This window comes from Gracilinanus agilis, chromosome 5, assembly GCF_016433145.1.
Source record: "Gracilinanus agilis isolate LMUSP501 chromosome 5, AgileGrace, whole genome shotgun sequence".
NCBI classification, from domain to species: Eukaryota; Metazoa; Chordata; class Mammalia; order Didelphimorphia; family Didelphidae; genus Gracilinanus; species Gracilinanus agilis.
The window spans coordinates 300,938,494-300,964,569 of NC_058134.1; the positions used below are offsets into that span (position 1 = coordinate 300,938,494).

Below are 26,076 nucleotides of genomic sequence, written 5' to 3' on the forward strand. Positions count from 1 at the left end.
GAAGAGAAGCTCCATTGAGCAAGAGCAGCCTGCTTCTAAAGACCGTGATCTTTTTGATTATTATAGTTAAGCTTTTAATTACGTGAAGTAGATTTATTGCCACATCGGTGATTAATTTAGACTCAGCGTCAACCTGTTCCTTTTTCGACTTTTGGCTGGGTGTAAGAAGCACTCACGCTATCAGTGGTCAATACTTGGGATCCTCAGAGGGAAAGGGGCTGATTAATGGCTTACAAGGTATGTGTGTGGGGGTCTTATCCCTCAGTAACAGGGGATCCTTTAGGGTAAGAGAGAAGGGATGAAGGGGGTCAGGGGGAGAGAACTTGTGCCTCAGTGGGGCCGAGCCTTTGTATTTGTGTGACAGGTTGAGAACAGGCTGGGGTATCAGGGAGTGCTCTACTACGGCAGATACAAAAAGGATGGTTCCTGCACAGGTGCTGGTCTTCTTGGGAAGGGATCTCTGATACAATGGGGGAAACTTCTAAGACAAAAAGGGCCATTGAGGATGTGAGCATTTCTATTACTCCTCTTCAGAACACTTTCTGGACGCTTGGTGATCCCTTATTCAGTCTTAAGACAAAGTCAGTTTGAGACTTCCCCTATAGGCAAGTTCCCAAGGGACAAAGGCAAACTTAGGTTGAGGAGGACTATTCCATTAAGCCCAGCCATAAGGGAAGGATCTGATGTGGAGAGACACAGGATTGAGTCATTAGCTCTTGCACATCTGGGCTTCCTTCTAGGAAGGAGCTCATAGGCCTGGTCCCTGGCCCTATGCCAGGAGAAGACCAGGGAGAGGGTGGGGCCCTTGAAAGAAATAAGCAAGTCAGGAGAGGGGTGGGTTTTGAGGAAAGATCACTTGTGTCATGGTTCCATCCAATTCAAAATGTTCCTAAAGTAGGAGGTGGTGGTGTGGGACTGAAACTCAGGCTAGGGGATAAGGATGGATATGGAGATATGGGAGTGAGTCATCTGGGCAGAGATTGCCATTGTTCCCTTTGGGATTGAGGAGGAGGTCATCAAGGAAGACATTGTAGAGGAGAGGAGGAGCTCAGTCTCTGTATGCCTCAGTTTCCTCTTCTGTGAAAGGAGAGAGAGAGAGACTGGACGAGGTAACTTTGGAAGTCCCTTCTAACTAAACCCATGAGACTGCTGAATATGGTGCCACACTTGTTCTGAGTACCGATGAGCTAGTTTGCCATCTAGTGGTGACAGAGGGAGAATTACAGCTTCATTTCATTTCTAAGATCATTCTTGTGCCTTCCCTCTTGATTATTTCCCATTTGATCTGGTTTATTGAAGGTGGGTAAACATAGACATTGGAAAGTACCTGCATGGCCTCTAACCTGGAGTCCAGAAGACCCGAGTTCAAATCCAGCCTCAGATACTTAGTAGCTCTGTGACCCTGGTCAAATCACTTCACCTTTGTTTACCTCAATTTCCTCAACTGTGAAATGAAGATAATAATAGCAACTACCTCCCAGGGTGGTTGTGAGGTTCAAAATGAGATAATATTTACAAAGCACTTAGTACAGTGTCTGGCACAAAGTAGGCACTTTATAAATGCATCTTCCCTTCTTTTCCCTATTTGTAGGCAGTAGGAAAGAGACCGTAGATAGGGAATGGAAGATAGATGGAAGAGAAGTGGAAAAATGGGGAATGATGGAGAAGGTAATCTGCTGGAGAGGCCAGTGGGGAGTGTGATCAAGGAGGTATGTCTAGATGTTGGACTTTGAAAGGAGAGCCACCCTGTTGTCTTAAGACTGGAGGAGACAGAAGAAGAAAATGTGGACAGTGAGACAAGAGGAAGCCCTGAATGAAGTGAAATGTGAGACCAAATATTTTGCAGAGAAGGCAAAGGAAGAGGATGTAGTGGGAGGCTTGAAGAGAGATAATAAAGTCTAGATCAGTGGTTCCCAAACTTTTTTGGCCTACTGCCCCCTTTCCAGAAAAAATATTACTTAGCCCCCTGGAAATTAATTTAAAAAAATTTTTAATAGCAATTAATAGGAAAGATAAATGCACCCATGGCCATCACCACTCTCCTTGATCTCTGCAGCACCCACCAGGGGGCAGTAGCACCCACTTTGGGAATCACTGGCCTAGAATAACCATGTTGTTGAGTGGAATAGCACATTGATTAGCAAGGAAAAGAAAGAAAGATTGCCCTGTGGAAGAGAGAGCCCAGTAGAGGTTAGACATATTTCAGTGGGTCCAGTCAGAGCAGATTTGTGGTTTCTTCTAGCTCTACCAGGAACACCTGAATTGGAGCAAAGGAAGCTGATGGTGGGAATCATACCTGGGCTTTCAGGTCAGGGTATCCCAGGGATTTTAGAATAGGTGATTGCGGAGAGTTGAATTGGTTCACCAGCAATAGATGATAACTTGAGGAAAAACTAAGGGGTGCCAGAAACAGATGACTAAGTGGGGCAGAGCTTGTTGACATATAGGAGGCAGTTTGCTAGCAACAGGAAGGGGACATGTGACAACTAATTGAGGGTGGCCTCACTTTTTGTAGACCTAGGGTAATGAAAGGTGGCCTTTTTTGGAGGTAGCCTTGTGTCTTCAAACACCAGTGATATTGGGGGTGGAGGCAGAGTCTGGGGAGCTGGTATTTTGGCAAAATGACTGGTTATTAGATGCTCAGGTTCAAGTCTTGGCCACTTAGCCATAAAAGACAGGAGGATAGCGGGCTTCTTTTCCTGGGTTGTCTTCAGGCAGTGGCTGGATATTGAGTCTCTTGTGAAGATTGTTTCAGTGTGGGTTGCTTTAGATGGTTTCTGAAAGTCCTCCAACTCTAAAATTTTGTGATTTCCTGAACTTGGAAAAAAGTTATTTTAATTCATGCTTCCTCTGACAATGTCTGGAGCCTTGAAACCATACTAGAAAATAATGATAATAGCATATCTCACTCACATTGCTCCAGGGCTTAAAGGTTTATGTGGGGTAGAGGGCTTACTCTTTCTGTAGCTTGGGCTAGAAAGAGCAAGGCTCATTTTTAACTTTTTTTGGATGAGAAAACTGAGGCTTAGAGGTGAAGATATTTGTCCAAGGTTGTTAGAGATATGATTTGAATCTGGGTCCTCTCCCTATTACTTAGTCTGCTATTAGGCTGATACATCTCCATGCCTTATAGATCATTGCCATAAACTCCAAGCCTGTCAGCTCCCTAGTTCACTTCTCCTGGAAGCTTTTGTTAGTGTTTTACCCAAAGTAAGCCACCTAAAAGTGAGCATAGTAATGTATAGGGTCTGATCAAGACCTAGGTCAGTCTGAGACCCCCTCCCTGCCTAAGGTGTCATGCTGGATCCAAACATCAGCTGCAGTAGCACAGGAGAGGTTTGATTCTGTCAGATAGCCTACTTCTTTGGGCATAGATTGTAATTCCTTTAGGTCTTGGTGAGCTGCTCAGATGGGGCTGAATCCCTCATCCTTTCATGACCCACCTTCTGGTGATGAATCCCTGAGCTTTGTTAGGTTGGCTGGGCTGTTCCTCCATTGATCAAGAGACACAAATAGGCAGTTCTCAGATGAAGAAGTCAAAACTATCACATAAGCACATAAAAAAGTGTTCTAAATCCTTCCTGATTAGAGAAATGAAAATTAAAACAACTCTGAGGTACCACTTCCCACCAGCAGACTGGCTAATATGGCAGCAAAGGAAAGTGATAAAGGTTGGAGAGGATGTGGCAAAATTAGTACACTAATACACTGCTGGTGGAGTTGTGAATTGGTCCAACTATTCTGGAGGTGTAAGGGGTAAAAAGGAGTTTTTTTTTTTTTTTGGTTGAATATATTAAAAAGTTAGTTTGGGAATTGAATAATTATTCACAATTAAAGAATAATCTCAAGTCACAATGACTTTTATGGAAGTTTATTTACAAATGAGAACAGAGAGAGAAAGTAAGAAATTTAGAGAGAGGATAAGGTAAGATAATTAACCTGACAAACTAAATAATTCGCTTAGGCTCCTGGTTTAACCCAAGCAGATCTAGCTAGTCCTCATTTGGAAAAGGGCCAAGCATTGAACTGAGGCCCAAAGGCCCCAGAGATGTATGAAGCAAACGCTTCAGTCACAGAGTCTCTTTTGAAAGGGAAGTTCTTTAAGAGAAGTTCAGGAAGATTCAGTCTTTACGCTCATCACGTGGAATTTCAAAGGAAAGATTTACGAACAGTCTTACCAGCTTCAGAGTGAACCAGAAGAGAGGAGCTGAGCTCCCTGAGGTCTTTTTTTAAAGGGGCCTCTTTTGTGCCACTTTCTGTACCTTCCTCTTAGTTTACGTGTCCAATCACAACAGATGCTTTTCTTAGGACCACCTAGAAGGCAGTCAGTAAATTTTGATTTGTCACTCACTCTAGCACACGTGGGTCACAGACCACCCAACTTGTGAGTTAAGTGGAGATGTTTTACACCTTTGGTGATTAAATCTAAAGATGGGCAGGCTAGATTTAATCTAATTATCACAGAGGGCAATTTGGAACTATGCACAAAGGGCTTTAAAAGATACCTACCCTTTGACTCAGCCATACCATTTCTGGTTTTGTACCCCAGAGATAATAAGGAAAAAATACTTGCACAAAAATATTTATAGCTGTGTTCTTTGTGCTAGCAAAAAATTGGAAAATGAGGGGGTGTCCATTGATTGGGGAATGACTGAATAAATTGTGGTATATGTACATGATGGAATATTATTGTGCTAAAAGAACTGGAGGAATTCCATGTGACCTCCAGGAATTGATGCAGAGCGAAAGGAGCAGAACCTGGAGTGTTGTACACAGAGACTGATACATTATGGCACAATTGAATGTAACAGACTTTTCTATTAGCAGTAATGCAATGGCCCAAAACAACCCAGAGGAACTTGTGAGAAAGAATGCTATCTACATCCAGAGAAAGAACTGTGGAAATGGAAATGCATTAGAAAAATATGTGATCGATCATGTAATGTGATAGGGATAAGATTGGGGTTTTGATGTTAAAGGATTGTGCTACTGCAGATACGAATAACACGGAAATAGGTTTTCAACAATGATACCTGTATAACCCAGAGGAACTGCTTGTCGGATTCAGGAGGGTGGAAATCATGAATCATGTAACTATGGAAAAATATTCTAAATAAATTTTAATCCTTTGTTAACCAAAAACAAAACAAAACATAGAGTCATCAGTTGGGCTGAGAGCCAGTTTCTGCATACATTAAACAGAAGACTTATAGGCATAATTTTTCTCTGGTTTTTCCTTCATAGTTTCACTCAAAGGGCAGCTGGGTAGCTCAGTGGATTGAGAGTCAGACCTAGAGATGGAAGGTCCTAGGTTCAAATCCAACCTCAGACACTTTCCAGCTGTGTGACCCTGGACAAGACACTTGACCCCCCTCCCCCCCATTGCCCACCCTTACCACTCTTCCACCTAGGAGCCAATACACAGAAGTTAAGGGTTTTAAAAACACACACACACACACACACACACACACACACACACACACACACACACACACACACACACACACAGAGTTTCATTCAAAGATGTGAGAAAATTGAAGAATTATCTGACCAAAGTGTCCTGGCCTCCTTCACTCCTGGACTGTCTTAGAACATTTCACCTTCAGTTACTGAAAAATAGTGGCTCTCCCAATGCAAAAGAGGAGAGAAGAGGACTCTAGGCAGTGATGGGCAAACTATTCCCCTTGGGCCAGATCCAGGCCTACTTTGCCCATCACTGCCTTAAGCAATTCCCTAATCACTACATCTGGATGTGGGGGCCTAGTGATTAGGGAATTGTTTAAGGCAGTGATGGGCAAACTACAGCCTGGATATGGCTCGAGGGGAATAGTTTGCCCATCACTGCTCTAGAGAGTCTCACAAACCTCTCTTAGAGTAACAGGACTCTAGTGAAAGAATTCCATGGATCCACAAATGCATACCCAAGCATTACTAGAAAGAGGGAAAGGTCATTTATGGAGTTACTGGATGGTGTTATTGACATTTTGGATGACATTCCCCTTCAGAGTCACGGTTTGGATCTGAGCCTTTTTGTCTAGAATGACCAGACTGCCAGTGAAGCCCAAGCTGGCCCAGAGCCTATATTCCCCTATTCCTGGGGCTGTCCTTACTCAGGCTTATCTTGCCAGTCTGCTACTGCTGCTGCTGGCCAGTTACTTTACTTGTCTGCCTTGTGGATCCCCAAATTGGAATTTGGGAGGTAGGCGAAAAGGAAGTGAGTACAGAGAGACTGTAGAAAAGGTATGGGGGCAAGACAGTTTGGAATTGGTATCTCTTTCTCTCTGTGTGAGTTTGGCCATGTTCCTCATGTTTCTGAGCAGGTTTCCTCCTCTGTAAAATGAAGAGGATGAATGAAAAGGATCTCTGAGTGCCCTAATGCTGTGCATGAGTCCTGGGTTTTCTCCTGTTGCCCTCAAGGCAGTCTTGTAGAATTTCAGTGCCACCTTGCTTCAGAGGCAGAAGGGCTTGAAGCCAGGACCCTCAGCTTCAGAAAGCAGCTTCCCAATCCCAGGGTACCTCCTCCTCTTTTTCAGTGTCAGAACTGGGAAGGAGATTTGAGATCATCCCCAACTTGTTTCTAGGAGGACTTGGAGATCCTGAGGTGGAGGTGTCTTGCCTAAGGATACTTAGCTAGGTAGGAGTAGAACTAGGCTGACTTTCTTGGATTTTATTCCTATAGCTTTGTTTCCTTTGAATCCTGGAGCTCCTCCCTTCACCCCAGGAGTCCTCTGATTGCCTTAGTATTTAGTAGAGGCAATTTAGAGAGGCTGTGTGGTTGATGAAGTAGAGAGAGGTATAGTTTCCAGTCTTGGTTCTCTCACATTCCATCTGTGACACCTTGAACATTCTTGAACTCCACTGAGCCTTGGTTTTTTCATTTGTGGTATAAGGACAATAATAGCACTTACTCAATTGTAAGATACTTAGCACAGTGTCTGCCACACAGGCTATATAAACGGTAGCTACCATTATTTTAAAAAATTATTTTAAATACTTTTCAGTGGCATTTTACTGCAATCTTTATTGCATTGTGTTCAGTAAAGCATGGGTGTAATATTTTTGCTTTTGCATTTGTGAAGTTTTTAGTGTTCTTAGACATGATTAATTTTTGTAAAATTTCCATGCATAGCTGATAAATATGTATATTCCTTTCTCTTTCCATTGCATGATCACCAGCGTCTATCATAACTGTTTTTTAAAAATTTTATTCAGATCCTTAACTTCTTGTTTATTTTTTAGTTAAATTTATCCAGGGGAGAAGCTAGGAAGCACAGTGGATAGAGTACTAGACTTAGAATTGGGAGGATCTGGATTTGAATCTAGCCTCAGATACTTCTTAGCTATGTGACCATAGGCAAGTCACTTAACCCTCATTGCTTAGCCTTTGCTGCTCTTCTGTCTTAGAATTGATACTAAGACAGAAGATACAAGTTAAAAAAATTTTTTTTTTATCTAGGGTGAAAAGAGGTAAAGTTAGTTCTCCCATTACTATAGTTTTATTGGCTCTTTCTCCTTATAATTAATTTAGTTTTCCTTTAAGTAATTAAAAGCTATGCCATTGGGAGCATAAATGTTAAATACTGAAATCAGTAATTATCTATGTTACTTTTAGTAAAATGTAGTTTTTTCCTTTTTACCTCTTTTAATTGAGTCTATTTTTGTTGTTAATCTGAAATCATAATCGCTACCTTCTTTTTTTTTTTTAACTTGAGTCTGTTTTTTTGCTGTTGCCTTGTCTTTAATCATTGTTGCTGCCTCTGCTTTTTGTATTCAGCTGAGACATGTTAGATTTTGCTCCAACACTTTAACTCTGTGTAAAACTTTGTTTTCAGTGTGTTTCTTGTAAGAAATATATTGTTGAATTTTGCTTTCTCATCTAGTTGTCTCCTAGAGTCATTAATTTTCATTTGGTACATTCTGATTTTTAGGAGTTTGTTGGTTGAGGTTTTTTACCTCTTCTCCTAAGATGTTGCTTCTTTTAACAATTCTCTCCTTGGCTCTCATTCCTTTTATAGCAGCATCACGTCTTCAAAGATGTGCATGACCCAAGTTCTTTTGTTCGTTCATTTGTTTGTTCCTTCCTCCTTTCCTCTCTTTCTCCCTGCCTTCTGTTTTATTTTCAAATGAAGATGTACTTTCTTTCCTTTCTACCACCCCTCTACCCATCAAGAAAGCATGAAAATAAAACCCATTATAAGATAGTTAAGCAAAATATATATTGCCCTGTCCTGCATTGTCCATGTCCAAAAAGTATGCCTCAGTGGATCCAGTTCATTGCCTTACTATCAGGAGGTAGGCAGCATGTTTTTCATGAGTCCACTAGAATTGGGGTTGGTCTTTGTGTTGATCAGAGTTCCTAAATCTCTGAAAGTTAGTTGCTTTTACATTATTGTTATTATTATATACGTTGTTCTCCCAGTTCTGCTCACTTTACTTTGTATAAGTTCATACAGGTTTTCCCACTTTTCTCTGAGACCATCTTAATTATCATTTCTCTCAGCACAGTAGTTTTCCGCCACATTCCGAGGCCACAACTTGTTCATCATTCCGCACTTAATGGACACCTCCCTCTTCAGTTTCCAGTTATTTGGAGCCACAAAAAAGAGCAGCTGTCAGTATTTACGTTTCTGTTTCCTTTTTCTTTGCAATATCTGGGTCTACAGACCTAGCCACTAGTGGTATTGTTGGGTCAAAGGGTATACAGTTTAACAGCTTTTTGGGCATCCTTCCAAATGGCTTTCTAGAATGTTTAGACCAATTCTCAGCTCTGTCAATGGTACTTTAATGAATGTTTTCCCACAGTTCCTCCAGCTTTTGTCTTTTTCCTTTGCCAGTCTGAGAGGTGTGAGGTGGTACCCATTTTGAAAGCTTTTTTTCATATGACTATTCATGATTTGACTTCCTCTGGAAAACATGGAGTGCTTCAGAAATTTGGGCCTCATTCTTGTTCAGGGGCCATGCTGTAAGTGGAGTGTCAAGCTCTTTTGATTTATTTACTTAACCATCCCACAGTTAACATTCACAAGTAAGTCAGAATTAATTGAGAGCTGGCAAGAACAGGCCCAGGCAGTGAGCTCTGAGAATTCTGAGGAAGGAAAGAGACAGAGGCTTCATGTCAAATCTGAGTTGGGTCCTTGAAGGAAGAGGTTCAGTTAGAGATTTGAGGTTGGTAGCTGATTGTGTTTTTTTCTGAAGGTGTGCTTTTAGGCAGATAGACAACCTTCCTCCTGCCTCCTTTGTAGTTTATCAGTTTCCTTGAGTGGGCGAATACAGTATTAATAATGCATCTATCATTTTGGTAGGAAACTTTCCTAGGATGGTTACATTATCTGTCACTATTGCTTTGAAGTTTGCTCTGAGCAGAGATGTGGGAGTTGGGGGTCAGCAAAGCAATAGAAGGAACAGAAAGCAGTCTAGTTTGGCCAAAATGTAGATGATAAGAAGAGTAGTGTCAGGTGTCAGGATGGAGACAATTTGGAAATGCCTTTGAATTTTAGAGCCAGGAGTTGTGGTCTCAGCCTTTGTATATGGTTTGAGATATTAGTAATGTCTTGGACTTTTTCTCATGGAAGATGCTCTCTTCTCCTGGATATGCCATTCCCACCTATGATAATCACTTTGGGACATTAGGAAGATGGAGGGGCTTCCCTGTTTCTATGGTGGTGGGCAGAGTGCTTCTCTTCTCTGGATTCCCCCAGCTTCCTGGACCGGCACTCAACTAACTCTGGTGACTCCAGCCCATCCCCTTTGCATCCATTCTGTCAGATTCTCCCTGCTATTCCTGGGACTTCTCCTTAGGAACATCAGATCCGTGGAGTACTTTGTTCTCCAGATCTGCAGTTTATTTGTCTGAGGCAATCTAGTTGCTTTAAAGGTCTTTGAAAGAAGTTGGCAAAGGAAAACATTTCCAATCCGGCTTCTTGTTATTGGTGCCGTCTGACCTACTTACTGTCTCATTTCTAAGACACTAGGATGAATATTTTCCCCGATTAATTCCAGTTGGTATGTAGCATATTGAATTGTTTTTGAGGGTAGCTAAGTCATGCCTTTTAGATAGGGAGCTCCCCAGCCAGTTTTCTCTGATGGCTGTATATGGTATAAAAAATGTAACTGTGATTTTTATAGGAAGGTTGCTTAGGTTGAGTATATTATGAGTCATTTTCTCTTTGAGGTTTACAGAGCTCTTTAACTCAACCCAAATTATTTTTCCTCCCATTTTTCCCATGGACAACCTGAAACCCAGAAAACTGAGCCAATTTGTTCTACAGCTAGTAAAGAATGGAGCCCAGGTTAGTGCTTAGGTTGCCCTGATTTCCAGCATTTTCTGGGGTACTGCATCTCCACCTTTCTTGGGTCTTTAGTGCTGATGTTAGCTTGTTTCCTTTCTTGAGCTTTCTGATGGACCTGCTCTGGTGATTTACCAGAGAAGGTCTATCCCATGCCAGGTAACATCAGTTTCCAGGACTATTGATGTAGTGTCAGGTGAGACTTTAAAGTCCATTGGGTCCAAACTCTCCATGTCCCTGAGAAGGGAAGGGATTTCTTCAAGGTCACAGAGAGGATAAGTAGCAGAACGTGGAACTTGACTCCAGTCCAGACTTTCCCAATCCTGCCTCAAGTTATTTGGCCAACACTGAAAACACAGAGCTCAGACTTAGAGATGGATTTTCTTTGCTTACTTAACTATATATGCCAAGGTTACTGCTTGTTGGTAGAGAATGGGAAATGATCTAATCTCTGCCTTGGTTTGAGAATTGAGCTCATCCATTGATGGCATCAACTACCACAATAATTACATCTTCTCAGCCATTTGATATATTTAGGCTACCTTTCAGGTTCCACCTGAAAACACATTTAAAACTTCCTTCAGAATTCCATGTGAACTGGAAAGACCTCCAGGAACTGATGCAGAGCGAAAGGAGCAGAACCAGAAGAACATTGTACAGAGATTGATACCCTGTGGCACAATCGAATGTAATAGACTGTTCTACTAGCAGCAATGCAATGATCCAGGACAACCCAGAGGGACTAATGAGAAAGAACGCTCTCCACATCCAGAGAAAGAACTGTGGGAGCAGAAACCCAGAAGAAAAACATTTCCTTGATCACATGGTTCCATGGGGATATGATTGGGGACGTAGACTCTAAATGATCACTCTAATGCAAATATTAATAATATGGAAATGTCTTGGTCAATGATACCTATAAAACCCAGGTAAAGTGCTATGGGAGGGAGGAGAGGAGGGAAAGAATATGAATCAACCATGAAAAAATAGTCAAAATTAATTAATTAAATAAAATTAAAAAACAAAAAAACAAAAAACAAACAACTTTCTTCATCTCATGGAATCTTTCCATAAGGGTATCAAAGTGTCATTTGGGCTCAATAAGTTTGAAACTCTTAGTGTATGTCAATGAAAGATACTGAAAACCTGAAGCAGTAATGTCAAGGCCCCATGAGCCACTGAATGGAGAGACTATGCTGTAAGTGGTCACTTAGCTGAAAGTGGTCAAGGAGAAGACTGGCATTGAATGTTCTGAGACTGGAACCAAAGCTGATTGGGGAGAACACTTTGAAAGCAATTGTTCTTTTGCCTCACTTCAGACCAAATCATGCTGGAGTCAAGCTCTCCCCATGATGTCATTGTTTCTCTTTGAAAAAGAAGGATGAATAGCACCACCTGCTATCAGCTTTGAGGATGACCACTGTTTGGTAAAGAGATATCATCTCATCACAAAGAATGGCTATAGATTTTTTTTTTTTGTGCTTTTGAGAGCATCTGCCACATCTCCCTCACCACTCTACCCCACCCCAAGAATGTGTTTTCCATTCTCTAAATGCTTTAGGACATTGAGCCTTTGGTTTCATTAACATTGTATAGGTTTCTATTAGGACCCTTTGCAAATCTGCTATGGTCCCAGTTACAATTCCAGAGAAAACTTTATTCAATTGTGGGAATTGGGAGAAAACTTTATTGCACTGTTTGAACCTAGCCCTGTGTGGCTGGGAAGCTGGACTACTCTACCTGCTGTTCAGGGACCATTGACTAAGGATCTAGGTCCATGATGGCAAACCTATGACACATGTGCCAAAGATGGCATACAGAAACCTCTCTGTGGGCATGTGTGGAATCCCAGGCAGAGTTAGTTACTAGAAAGGCAGAGGGACTCCAGAGGAGCTGCTCTCTTCCCCCTCTCCACTGTGCCTCTCTACACTTACACCCTCCCCTAAGCCCAGTGCTTAGGCCACTCCCCTCCCTTTCTCCTTTCCCTGTCTGGGGTAAGGGAGGAGGACACCTGGTCTCTAAAAGGTTCTGAAAGGTTCACCGTTAGTGACTTAGATTATGCTGAACAGAAAGAACATAAGACCCAAAGATTGATGCAAGGAGTTTGCTCAAAATTATGCATCTCAAACAACTCTTATTTTTTTCTGAAAATGGCCTCCATACTGGTCAATTAGTTATTGTTGCCATGCCCCTTTGATTGTTTATAGATACTTGAGGAGAAGTAGAATACTTTTTCTGAATTCAAGGAATTGTACCTGTTCACTCTCTCTCTTCCAACTTGGAAAGTCCTTAATCTTTCCACTGATTAGAAGTCAGATTAATTAATATTATATTGTTTCCTTTTAATAAACTGGACCCATTTTATTAATTGCTTTTAAAAGTCTGTCTCCCCTGTGTTATAAAGTTTTTCTTTCCTTTTAGGGTCCAGTCCTAAGCTGAGGAAGTCTTACTTCTGATTCCTTGGGCAGTTGGCATACATTCCTTAATAGAAATGCTCAGAGACCCAAACGTTTGTTTCTTTAGTCATTTCATCTTTCAGCCACCATTATGTAATATACCGTGATCCAAAGATAGCTGTAAGAGCAGTGAGAGTGACTTTGGGTCCATATTGGTCCATGTTCTAGTCCACATTCTGTTCCATATTGGTCCAGTTAATATGGGTTAATAGGAATTAGTAAAACAGTGTCGCCTTGGTCTGGAAGTATCTAGGGACTGAGCACACTAGTCAATTGCTAAAGGAGAAATAACTAGTGTTTTAGGCATGAAACAAAATAAAGTTATTGTTCTAAATAATAAAGCCCCCATGGCATCCCTATGAAATTCACTTAGATTTAATCTTATATCCCTCCTCCTCCTTCTGAGAGAGCTATCTCTTAGAACAAAGACTTTCTTTTAAAAGAAGAAGCATCTTATTTTAGGCAGTCATCAAAATTTATCAAGATAATTATATGATAACTTTCTGTTACTTTGGCAAAATCTCTTCTTTGGGCAGTACTTGTCACTTGTTGCTCTGTCATTATAACTCTGCTTGTGCCATAGGTTTCTTTCCATTCACCCTGTTGTAGTCAGTCATTGTGTGTCTGGTTTCCTTGGCTCTGCTAACTTCACTTTGCACTGGTTCATGGAGGCCTTCCCAGTTCATCACAATGGCGATGTGCCCGTAGCCATCTCCACTTTGGGGCTTCTGCTTGGTTTTTTCTACTATTGATGTGTAGCTGTAAATCTTTTGGCATAAATGGAGATTTTCCCAAAGACCTCTTTTTGCCTCGTTTTGTATTTTTCATAATTCCAACTTGGTTTCCAACCTGGTTGTGTTAATTCATATGGACATGCCAAATACTTCATTATGCCTGTCTTCCCACAGCCCCTTCAGCATAGACTATTCCAGTATTTTGACATCTCTGCCAATTTGCTGGAGGCGACATGAAAGCTCAGGGTGATTTTTGATTTTCATTTCTCTTATTATGAGTGATTTGGAGCATTCTTTCATGTGATTATTGTCAATTGTTAAAATTGTTCATATCTTTTACCACATATCTATTGGGAGTACCACATGACTTACATGTGTGAATGAAATTATCTCTGGTTAAACCTTTCCTGCCGCTCCCTTCTCTATTAATGTAGATGGCACCCTCATCCTCCTAGTCCTTCAAGCTCACAACCTAGGAGTCATCCTGGACTCCTTACTTCCTCTCACTCCCCCATCTCCAGTATAGTGCCAAAGCCTGTCAATCTCACTTTGCCGCATCTCTTGAATACACTCCCTTCTCTTCTCTGACCCTCATCGCCTAAATTATTGCAGTAGTCTCTGAGTGTAGGGGATGGGTGATCTGCCTGCCTCATCCCTCCCTCTCTAATCTATCCTCCCTTTAGTCACTAAAGTGATTTTCTGAAAATGCACCACTTGGCTTTAAAAGTTCTTCTTAAATAACCTAGTCCCTTCCAGTCTTGCTAGTCTTCTCACTCTTCCTGTGAGATACCCTGAGTTCTTGGTCTCCTTGCTTTTCCTTGAACAAGAGACACCATCACTTGATTCCGGGTATCATCACTGGCTGTCCCTCAGGGTGCTGTTCCTCCCTATCTTTGCCTCTTAGCTTCCTTGTCTTCTTTCCAGTCTCAGCTAAAGGTCCACCTTCGACAGGAAGCCATTCCCAAACCTTCAGTATTTTAGTGTCTTCTCTCTGAGATTGCTCTCATCAGTCCTTTCTAGGGCTTGTTCGTATGCAGCAGTTTACATGGCATCTTCCCCTTTAGACTGTGAGCTCTTGGAGGCCAGGGAGTATGGTACTTGCTTTTTTCTTTTCCTTTTTGTATTCCCAGCACTAGCAAATAAATGCTAGTAGACACTTCAGAAATGCTTCTTGACCTGGTTTGACTTGATTTCTTGTGAGAAAAGTTCTTTGGCTCCTTAAGGCTTTGTGGAAATGGAAGTTATTGGAGATTTTGCAATAGTTCTTACAGCCCATTCTTGTCCTGCCTGCCTTCAGATCTCTGTGAAGGTGCCCTGTGAACTGTTCCACGGACACCCTGTCTATTCATATTTCCATGGCAAAGCAGGGATGAATAAGACATGGTTCACACAGAGAGGTATTGTAGCATGAGTCCAACACTCACTTCCTGCTCCAGTTTTCACTTTAGTTAGGGTTTCCCAGAGATTTTCTGGGCTCAACATTTCCATATTTGCTTTTGCTTTAAAAGCAGACCTTTTCTCACTTTTATGATACTTCTAGGGCACTGAGTTGGCACTGTGAGATGTGGCTGATCCTTTAGGGCAGGGATGGCAAACTATGGCCGGGGCCAGATGGGCCCCCTGAAATGTTCTATCCCGCCTCCTGACATTATTCCTAATCTGACAAATACAATGAGTAGGATAAAATATAATGAAACTTCCAAAGAGTTGCCTTAGAAACAGACTGACAGATGAGCATTTCCTTTCCTTTGGCCTCCTCTTTAAAAAGTTTGCCCATCACTGCCTTTTGTATTTGTCTAACAAACATCCCCTTAAATGTTGAGTTATTCTTCAGTCATTTAGAAGTAATTGCAAGTGTTGTATGGGCAATGACAAGAGCCCCCCCACCCCAAATCTATTTTGATTGTTGTTTGCATTTGGACTTAGACATGTGAATTAGGTTTCAACTTTAAGTACATTTTATTATTAAGTCAGCATCCTCCCAGGAGGAAGCAACCCAGACTTAGGTAATGTGTTATTCATCATCTACATATGGATCTTCTCCTTTCTTCACTCAGACTTTCCTCCATTCTGTGTTCTCTGGTGGGGCTCTTTCTCCCACCAGTGTGATCATAACCCTCCTCTACCTTCTCAGCTTGTTGGGTGCTTGTTCACAGTCCTCTAGAGAACAGGCTTGGCAGCTTCAGCTTTTGCTGTAGGGGTCCTTGAGGAAGAGTCACTGTAGCTTTAGAGCCAGAAGGGATTGTGGACCTTGAGTCCAGTCTGGTGAGTAGTGAGTGAAAGGGTTTGGATTTGAACTCAGCTCTTGTGACTTGAAAATCCACACCCTAATCATAGTAATAACTCCCATTTCCATTTCTGGTGCTTTCTGTTTTCCTTCCCAACCACTTGGGGAAGCAGGTTTAAGAGAGTCTCATCGTCTTCCCTGGACAGATGAGGATAAAGAGTTCCCTTGGCCTCACTAACTCATCCTGTCGCATCTGGTGTCTGCTCTTGGTGGCTTTCTGATCATACCTTCTCTTTTATGGGCCAGGCCATGAGGAACCTGTGCTGTTGGGGCTGTTGAGGCTATTTCTGGCAGAGACATTGGCAGAATATTTTTGTCAGGACTTTAAAGATCAGAGGTTTCCTCAGTGGATGTGTTCCCTTCCCTGGCTTAGATTGCTTCCCCATTTCAGCTTATTAGAGGGTTTTGTGGGTTAGTAAGGCCAGAACATTCCTCCTTCTGCAGGCAGCCTGGCACTAGTTTCTCTAGACTTTCTAGAGTAGTGCTCAGGTGGCAGACATGCCATCTTTCAGTGGTGCCCAGGGTGCTTGGAGGGGCCCTTTCAGTTTTGTCATGGCCTTGAGGTATCAGTAGAGGATGCTTTGGAGGACTTCTGGAATGCACTTGACCTGCTTGTCTGTTTTCTGTCTGCCTAAAATGGAGATTTTTTCATCCTAGAAGCAGACTCTGTGTCTCACCAGCAGAAGTAAATATCCCCAAATAGGCATCTTCATTACTAATGATGTTTCTCTTAGTTCTGAAATGCCTGGGAAGGCATCACTGACTGTGTATTAATTATGCCAGTTAATCGGAGAAGGTTCAGAATATTCATTATCTGCAGCTAATTAGTTATTAAAATGGAGAACCATTAAGTGGTGGGGTTGAGGAATCCATTATTCATTTGGAGAGTTAAGAAAAGTGTTACCTGGGGAACTTTGGGACTAAAGGCTCTGTCAGTATTCTTTTGCCAGTTGTGTAGTTTGGCCTCAGTTTCCCCACTCTGCAGGTCCTTGCTTTTAGTCTTTTTTAATTTTTCTTTTCAATGCTCTTTCCCATACAGAAGAAGAAGTCGAAAATGTGGATGTTTCCTGTGTGCCTGAAGAGGTCCTGAGGAACATTGAAGCCGACAGCTACTGGTGCCTGAGCAAACTTCTGGATGGCATTCAGGTAAATGATGCCCAGTCCCTAGGGCAGAGCAGATGGAGAGCAGAGTCTGCATGGGGAACGTTGGTTTTGTTTTCTTTTGTAAATAGAAAAAATATTAGCTTGAGTCCTTTAATGTAAATAAAGTCCAGGGATTTCAGCAATACCAAAAATGGGAATTAAAAAAATCACACCTGTATTTCTTGTTGAGTATATATCAGGTGAACTTGACTTAATGATGGTATCATCTTTTTAAGGACTCCGAATGCTAGATGCTTGTGTCCAGGGACCATCAATTATGTCCTTGTTCTGGGAGCTGATCAATCTGTGGCCCCTGAAAGCTAAGCAGATGATAAACCTCCATATCATTGACTCAAAATATGACTATCCCCTCCCTTCCTTTCAGTTGGGAGGACCTGTTCATGAACATGGATCATATTTACATGCCATCCACTGCCTACTTGAGCAGAATTACCCTACCATTTTCCCTAATAGTGAGAGAAGGATCCCTAAATCAGAACTGCCCACATGATTGCCCGCTGGGAAGAATCAAGTGACTTGGTTTAGTTGGATGAGATAGTCTTTTCCCAACCCATTCAGAGAAAAAACTCTTCCAGGTCTTCACAGACAGGCTTTGGGGACTGCAAGGTCCTCAGATAGCTGCTAGATGGGGCCAATGTGGGGAGGAAACTCTTTTCACTTACTTGGCTAGCCCCCAGGCAACTGTCACATACTGGCTCTCTCCCGAGCCCAGGCTCCAAGACTGGTCCTAGATTGAGCCCTTGGGTCAGCTTTGCTAGATATGGACAAGGCTTCATTCATACCACTAGACTGATGTTGCTTTTTTATCTTCAGCCAGCATGTAGTTAGGGAATGGAGTGGACCTGAGAAGAGGTCTGAGATTTGGTTACCTGAATCTTCTCCTCTCTCTTGGTTCCCTAACATGATTTCCCACAAACTCCCTAAAATCAGTTCTACTACTAATTCCTCTATCTTCTGTATGATCATGGGTATGTCACTGCTTCTCTCAGTGTTCACATCCAAAAAATGAAAAGATTGGACTAAGGATTCTTCCAAGCCTTTTCTAACTTTAAAATTCTGAGGTTGTGACATGCATTGGGAGATCTGCTTTCTTACAGAGAGGACTTGCTGACCCATTCCTCTCCAACCAAGCTGTGCTTTGAGAAAGGAATTCCTTGGTTATTGAGATGCTGGGCAGAAGTGTTAAGAAAAATTGGTGACAAAGTAGAGGTCACATAGGGCAGCTGGGTAGCTTAGTAGATTGAGAGCCAGGCCTAGAGCTGAGAGGTCCTGGGTTCAAATATGACCTCAGACATTTCCCAACTGTGCGACCCTGGGCAAGTCACTTGATCCCCATTGCCTAGCCCTTACCACTCTTCTGCCTTGGAACCAATACAGTATTGGTTCCAAGACAGAAGGTAAGGGTTTAAAAAAAACAAAAACAACAAAGTAGAGGTCACAGAATCTCTACAGTTCAGTGTCCTTTGCATGGAAGGAAGCTGCTAGGAAAAATGCCCAAGAAGTCCAGAGAAGAAGAGGATGTTTTCCTAGGGATCTGTTAAAATGACCTTTTAAAAATGTATGTCAGCAATGGGATATAGTTTTGAAGGAAGGGAATGCCATTTGGTGACATGAATAGAAGATGACTGTCAAGACCAAGGGAGCTGATGGTTCTGCCACCCTCCACCAAGGTGAAACCCTGTCTTGAGTGGACAAACCACATCCGGAGGTATAGATCTTGACACCTTCTGTCCTGGTCAGGACCTGCCTCTAGTACAAGCATCCATTTTGGGCACCATTAAAAAAAAAAAAAAAAGGAACAAGAGATAGTGGGCTCAAATGACAGTGAGAGAAAAATCATATAATTTAAAGACTGACTGAAGGGCTTGGGAATATTTGGTTTGGGGTGGATTGATTCATTGTCTTCAAGAATAGCCATTGTCCTTCAGAAGAGACATGAAGTTTTCACTGCTTGGCTGCAGAGGTCATGAGTAGAAATCATGGGGAAAAGTATGAAGTGGCAGATTTCAATTTAATAGAATTGAAGAACTCCTTCCCAGCTCTCCACAAGCAAGATTAGGGACCTCAGGATGCAGTGAGGTTCCCCTGCTGGAGGCCAAGGCCTGGCTGGATGACCTCTTGGATTCTGGGATATGTCAAATCAAAGATACTGATGTCCTACCCGGTCCACATATGCTTAAGGTATCTGAATCTGTTCATCTTGAGAGGCAGAACTGTATCCAGCATAAAAGAGCTTGGCCATCATCCTTGCTTGGGGGACTTGGGGAACACCTTGTGATCATTGTCCTCTGACATCTGAATGGCTCTTGGGAGGAAAAGGGACCAGAGTTGTTTTGGCTGCTTAGGCACAAAATGGAACCAAATGCATAGCAGCTAGTGGATGGCTTCGTGGTGACTATTGATTTTTTTTTTTTTAATTTTTTAGAAAAAATTTTCCATGGTTACATGATTCATGTTCTTGCTCTCTCTCCCCCCACCCCCGCTCCCCCCAGTAGCTGACACACATTTCCACTGGTTTCTTCCTGTGTGTTCGATCAAGACCTATTTCCATATTATTGATAGTTGTTCTAGGGTGGTCATTAAAAGTCTACATCCTAATTGTGTCCGTATCAACCCATGTGTTCAAGCAGTTGTTTTTCTTGTGTTTCCTCTCCTGCAGTTCTTCCTCTGAATGTGGGTAGCGTTTTTTCCATAAATTCCTCAGAATTGTCCTGCATTGCTGCTAGTACAGAAGTCCATTACATTCTATTTTACCACAGTATATCCGTCTCTGTGTACAATGTTCTCCTGGTTCTGCTCCTTTCACTCTGCATTAGTTCCTGGAGGTCATTCCAGTTCACATGGAATTCCTCCAGTTCATTATTCCTTTGAGCACAATAGTATTCCATCACCAGCAGATACCACAATTTGTTCAGCCATTCCCCAATTGAAGGGCATCCCCTCATTTTCCAGTTTTTTACCACCACAAAGGTTGCGGCTGTGAATATTTTTGTACAAGTCTGTTTATCTATGATCTCTTTGGGGTACAAACTCAACAATGGTATGGCCGGATCAAAGAGAACATCCTGGCAAGGAAAACTCTGGGACATGGAATGCATGGGCTGGGGAATGAGTGATTTCTCCTTCTTTCCCTGGAGATTTGGCTTTACCTGCAGGACTCCATATTCAGGCTGAGGAAAGCAGAGCAGTTCTTGAAGTTAGATGGAATGACCGAGGTGTAAGATGTAAAGTGGATATGTGATGTGATGTTTCCTTTTGGGGGGTGGGAGGCTCCTAGGGATGCCATGGGTAGAGGGACCTGAGGAAATTCCCTCTCCTGGGCAGACTATCCCCTGCTCTGTTGTGTATCTTTTAGAGGCTATCCTGGGGCCCTACATCCAAACCTTCCTGACTCCCCTAATGCTGCCTCCTGATTCTGTCTTCTCCTTAACCACAGTGAAACTCCTTGCTGCTTCCCACTCATCCTGTTGCTCTTGTTGGGCTAGCCTTCTGCCTAAATCTTTGGGCCCCTTGGCATTGGAGACCATTTAGGCCAGCCCTTTTTCTCAGTGCTCAACCTGCCTGCTCTGAGCCTCATTCTTTTATTCAGATCATCCCTGATCTTTCCAGTGGGCTTTCCTTCCCTTCTCTGCCCCCATCCTCATCTTTGGCAGTCCCTTACCTCTCTCAGAGCTCAGTTTTCCCATAGCTTTGACCCCCTCCCCAAAGGGGCTGGCCTCTACTTCCTAAAACTCATGTGCCCTTGGCCCAGGCTTCTCCTGTTTTTGCCTCTCTCCCTCTTATTTGGATGCCTGTGTTTGTTAGGGGGCTTGTTTTCTCTGTGTTTATACTTCTAGTGTCTGGCCCAGAATGTTCGATCGAGCAGAATAGAGGTTAAAGAAAGCAAAAGATGCCAGGAAATGTCAAGAAACTTTTATTTTTATGGGTAATGAGATCTGTAATCATAGCAGTTGGAATGCTGGGGCTTCTCTTTCTGAGTGGCCATGCTAGTTAGAATGTTAGGTTGGGAGTCAGGACTCTGGGTTCAGGTCTGTTCCTTGTCCCTCACTCCCTTTAGGCCTTATTTCCTTACATGGGAAGTTAAGGGACTGAAAATTAATGCTTCTAAGATCAAAGGAGGTGTGGAGGCATGGGCCTCAATGACTCCTCTGTCTGAAGAGTTACCAAGCACATTCCCAATATCCTGTGCTATTGTCTCCATTTCCCTGATGGGAAAGCTGAGGCTCAGAGTCAGGAAGTACCTTTGTGGGTCTCTGAGCCAGCATTGGTATCCAGGTCCCCCAACACCACTTCAGGACTCTTTCCCAGCAGAATTTTGCTTCTTAGTACAAGGCAGCAAGATTCAAGAGCCAAAGAGGCTGGGCCTGAGGCCAACAGAAGCACCTGCCTTTGAAAGTACCTATTCTCAGCATGGTTGCTGTTGGAGGCTCTGAGACTTCTGGGTGACATTAGGAAGGAAAGAAGTAACTGGTTGTGTCTGTCCCCAGAGAAGGGCTCCCTGAACTTGGAAAATTGTGCTCCCCTGTCAGAAAATAGATTTTGAACATGTGTGCCTGTGTGTGCACACACACGTGTATATATGTTTGCCTATAGAAATACTTAGTGATATTGTAAACTTATGTACTTAAATTCCTATAATTAACAGTTCTGTACAGTATAAAACACTCTCAAGCGAGACAATGAGCTACCAAAATTTATTGAATATGGGGCAAGCATGGTCAGGCCTGTGCTGGAGCAGAATCACTTTAGCTGTTGTATGATTGGTGGATCGGACAGAGAAGAGAATGGAGGAGGCAAAAATATGAATAGGAAGGCTCTTGCAACAATCCTAGCAAAAGGTGATGGGAGCTTGTGAGTGAAGGCAAAGGATTGGATGTGAGAGATGTTAAGGTAAAAATGGCAGCATCCATAGATTGAGGGAGAGTGAGCAGTAGAGAGTAACCCTACAGTGGTGAATCTGAATGATTAGAAGGATGGTGGGTAGACCTCTTGTCCCCTTGATGGCCAGAGGGAAGAGTCTAGGGGAAAAGATGAGGTGACTCATTCCATCTGCAGTGAAGATAGTGATTCATCCACGACTGCTCTCTCTGTTCTACCCCAAACAAAATGTGGGGAGTTGGGGAGGGTTCTTATAACTCTACAACTTAGAGCCTCCATGGGACATCTGGCACAGATGATCTGAACCCATGAGGCTGTTGGGAGTTCCTGAGGAGCATAAATGATTATTGATGAGAAGAGCCAAAGGGGCACATGGTAATGGCTTCTTGGAGAAGACAGGTTGGCATGACCATGTTGGGGATAAGTCATCACTGATTGTACAGGAGCATGTGGGATGTGACAATTTCCCCACACTCTTATTGGGCCCTCCCCATTGGAGGAAAGGTTAGTTTAGTGGCTGATGAAGGATGAGTCTGCTACTTTAATCCAGAGTGAGTTGGCATCTATTTGTAAATAAAATAAGCAGAACAATCCTATCAATGCTGGCTTTTCATTTTAACCGACAAGTTTGCCTCTGATGAAATGGTTTATTGACAGGCCTGCCACAGGGAAGGCACAAGGCCTTTAGGAAGCATGAATTTTAAACCTGAGAAAGCAAAGGGAGCGGTTATCCTTTTCACTACTCACACTTTAGATTGGGGTGATGGGAAGATGGGAATAAATCTAGCTCGTCTCTTTTTACCTCATCATGCCCTAGTCTACAAAAATCCTTGGGGAGGTTGGTGATTTGGCAACATGTGGGCAGAGTCACAGAAGTGTTGAATGCGAACTCTGCTGCTTTTGCTTATTGTCAGAACTTGGCTTTCTAGACCTTAGTTTTCCTTTCTGTAATATGGGCTTGAAGGAATTTTCCCTGCCTGCCTCATGGTGTTGGCACATCAACATTATTATCATTATTGTTTCCCTGAAAGTCCTTTTTAAACCAAAGCTATTTAAGAGATGGGAATAACAGTTTATTTTTGTCTTTCTTAGGACTCTCAGGTACAGCTGTTGGAGTGAACCATTGTTGATGATCTCTTTTAAAATATGGAGAAGCTAAAGGGTCCTGTGAGATTAGAGATACTTGTTCTGCTTTTCCCAAGATGAGCAGTAGGCAAATTAGGGTCAATGTGACTGATTACTGGGCCCAATTCCAGAAGAGTGATTGCTGGTGGGCAACCTGAAAGAGAACTGGTGTCCATGTGAAGCCCTAATGGCTTCGTTAGGGTCTTCCTTTCCTTAAGGTTAGGGTTGCTGTGCTGACATAGAAGAAGAATCCAGGGTTTATGGTTTCCCTAGATTTGAACAAAGCATTTGCTAGTCTTTAATGCTGTCCTTGACCTGAAGAGAGATGTGGACTAGATTATGGTCAAGTGAATTTGGAACTGGCTGACTGATCAAACTCTAAAAATGGTGATTAATGAATCTGTCATCCTTGATGGGAGTATCTTGTAGGCTGCCCAAGGTACAGTATTTGATGATCTTCTGTTGACATTTCTATTAATGATATGGGTATTGGTCCAGATGAGAGGGATCATTAATGTGTTAGATGACAGAATCCGAGTCCGGAACAAAGGCTAAATCCAGTCAATACCAAATGAAAGGGGATGAACGGAGAAGATTCGCCTTTTCTCCTTTCTAGACCCTTCAGTCTGGCCTCTGCCCAGTGGAGTCCATAGTGAGTTGATCTTCAGTCTCTGGGACCAGATTGTCCCCCAACTTAGCACTGGCTAAACCAACAAAGGAAACATAACTTTTACTGCTTTGCTTTGGCATCGATGCTGTTTCTGGGGCAGAGTTCTTCAAGGATGTAAAAAGTCTTGGGGCAGAAGTCCTTGCAATAATGTTCATCCCATGAGAAATAATCTTTGCTAAACAGTCTATGATCTCTGTCATTATTAAAGTACTATTAAGGGAACTTGGGTATATGCCTTGTTTTGATTATAATTTCCTTGAGGGCAAGGATCTGTGTCTTAGAGATTTATAATCTTTACCCCTTCCCTCTGCCAGAATAGTAACTAAGGATTCCTTCTCAGAGGTGCTGATGTCAAAGGTGATGTCCAAATGATTCCATTTTAAACATTCTCTTCAGTTCTATGTGCCTAAGTTGAAGAGAAATGACCAGACGATTAGGGGACCATAAAGAAGGAATGAACTTTAGGCTAGATCCCTGAGAACTGTACCAAAAGTGAAAGAATGAAGGCAACTAGTGATGATGGTTTGGAGAAAAGAAGATTTGGGGAGGGGGTAGGGTGCCTGTTGGCTCTCTTTGGCAGATTTGAGCTCAGCTTGAAGAAGAGGTGCCCTGAACCTCTTCCTGACTGGTTTGAGCCATCCAACAGAGGACCAAAATTTCAGAACCTTTATGTTGTGAATGACCTGTGATGACAAGCAGAGATGCAGTCCCTTCTGTAGCATCCCTAGCCATGGTCATCCCATCTCAGCAACTCCTCCATTGATGGTGAATTCACTACCTAATGAAGCAGCACATTCTACTCTTGGATATCTCTGACATTGTTTAGTAAGTTTTATCCTTTATATTAAGGCAAATGAGGGGCAATATGGCATTGTAGATAGAGAGTAGCCTAGAAGCCAGAGACTACCTGAGTGGGACATACTGGCCATGTGACCCCCACCAAGTCATTCAGGCTCTCAGAACTCCAGGCAGTGCTCTAACACTATGTGTGTTAGGGAAAGTGTTGACCTGCATTAGTAAAGATGGAGTGGGAGGTGGAGATGGAATTTCCTCACCTAGGAGTTCCTCATAATAATGAAGTCACAGGCCCAATCCCTATGCCTTGCAGGGCAAATGCCTTGATGTCTTACTATGGCATGGACGGGATCCTTAGTTTTTGAAGGCTACAGAAATGTACCATAAACTTTATCATGTTTATCCACGTAGGAAAAGCTTCATATATGGTCCTGAGGACAGACCAAATTGACTTTCCAAGGACCAGCCCAATTAATCAAGGGCTTCTTCAGTAGTCTGGACTCCTGGTGACAATTTTTTTGATGATTTGTGAAACAAAGAAAAATACCTTTCTTCTTCCTCCCCTAAAAGACCGTTGTGACAATAATTGTAGTTTCTGTACCCATGTTGGTTACAAACAGTGAAGAAGTCAAACTTGATGACTCTTAAAATCATATTGATTCTGACTCTTGTTGACTTTAATGTAATTTTGGGAAAAGCAGGTAGGGATGGGGAGAATCTTTGGGAGAGCACAGTTCAAGTAGAAGGCAGGAGGAAAACCATAGAGTTGGAGATACCCAGGACCCTTAGTCCTTGATCATCTTATGAACACTTTCTTTGAAAACAGAATTGGTGGGTGCTGGCCATGCAGAGCAAACAAGTAAAAACTCAGCACACCAAATAACAGGAAGAAAAAGCTTGTTATTTATACATGAATTATCCACAAATGACCTCTCTATTTATAGTAAGGCTTATCAGAATTGTCTTTAAAAAAAGAGAAGTTAAATAATGCAAAAAAAATGCACACTGGGAACTGTTTAATCCTGGACCGTTTCATCAAGCAGTGTACAACAAGCAAACATCAAAACTGAATAGACCAATTTGTCCAGAAGCTAAACCAATGTTACCACCACAAGGAGTTCAAACAAACCAAATCAACACCTTGGGCTGCATAATATCCCAAGCAGGGGCAACCACTAGTGAGAACATCATGTTACTGAAGAGGATGGACGATTCTGAGCAGTTTTGCCTCATCTAGCAGAGAGAAGCTGCTGAGCTTAAAGAGACCTTGTTGAGGCCCTCAACTGAGCATCGTCCTCCAAGAGACATTGAAGGATGAAAATGGAAGGAGGGCTAAAACAAGAAGAAAAATGGAAGAGTTTTGTTTACAAAGACTGTGTTAAGTGCATTTCTTAACCAAGGACAGCAGAGCTGACACCTCAGCCCTTTACTGACAGTAATGACAGCAATAATGACAATAAGCATTTAGCTCCTGAGCACTTTGAGGCTTACAAAGGTCTTTACAAATACTGTCTCATTTAGTCCTCATAACAATCCTGGGAGGTACGTGGTGTTATACCCATTTTATAGTTGAAGAAACTGAAACAGACTGAAGAGGATTGGTTTGCCCTGGATCACACAGCTATGAAATGTCTAATTTCTCGGATTTGAATTCAGGTCTTCCAGACTGCAGGTCCAGTGC

General features: G+C 42.4%; 1 protein-coding gene across 1 annotated transcript in view; it reads left to right on the forward strand.

Moving 5' to 3' along the window:
• The window catches only part of TBC1D22A (TBC1 domain family member 22A), a 346,099-nt gene that overhangs the window by 151,561 nt on the left and 168,462 nt on the right, over positions 1–26,076 (forward strand). The window contains exon 10 of the mRNA XM_044678628.1: positions 16,806–16,909. Coding sequence (XP_044534563.1) covers positions 16,806–16,909 — 104 coding nt within the window. The remainder of the gene's footprint in view (positions 1–16,805; positions 16,910–26,076) is intronic.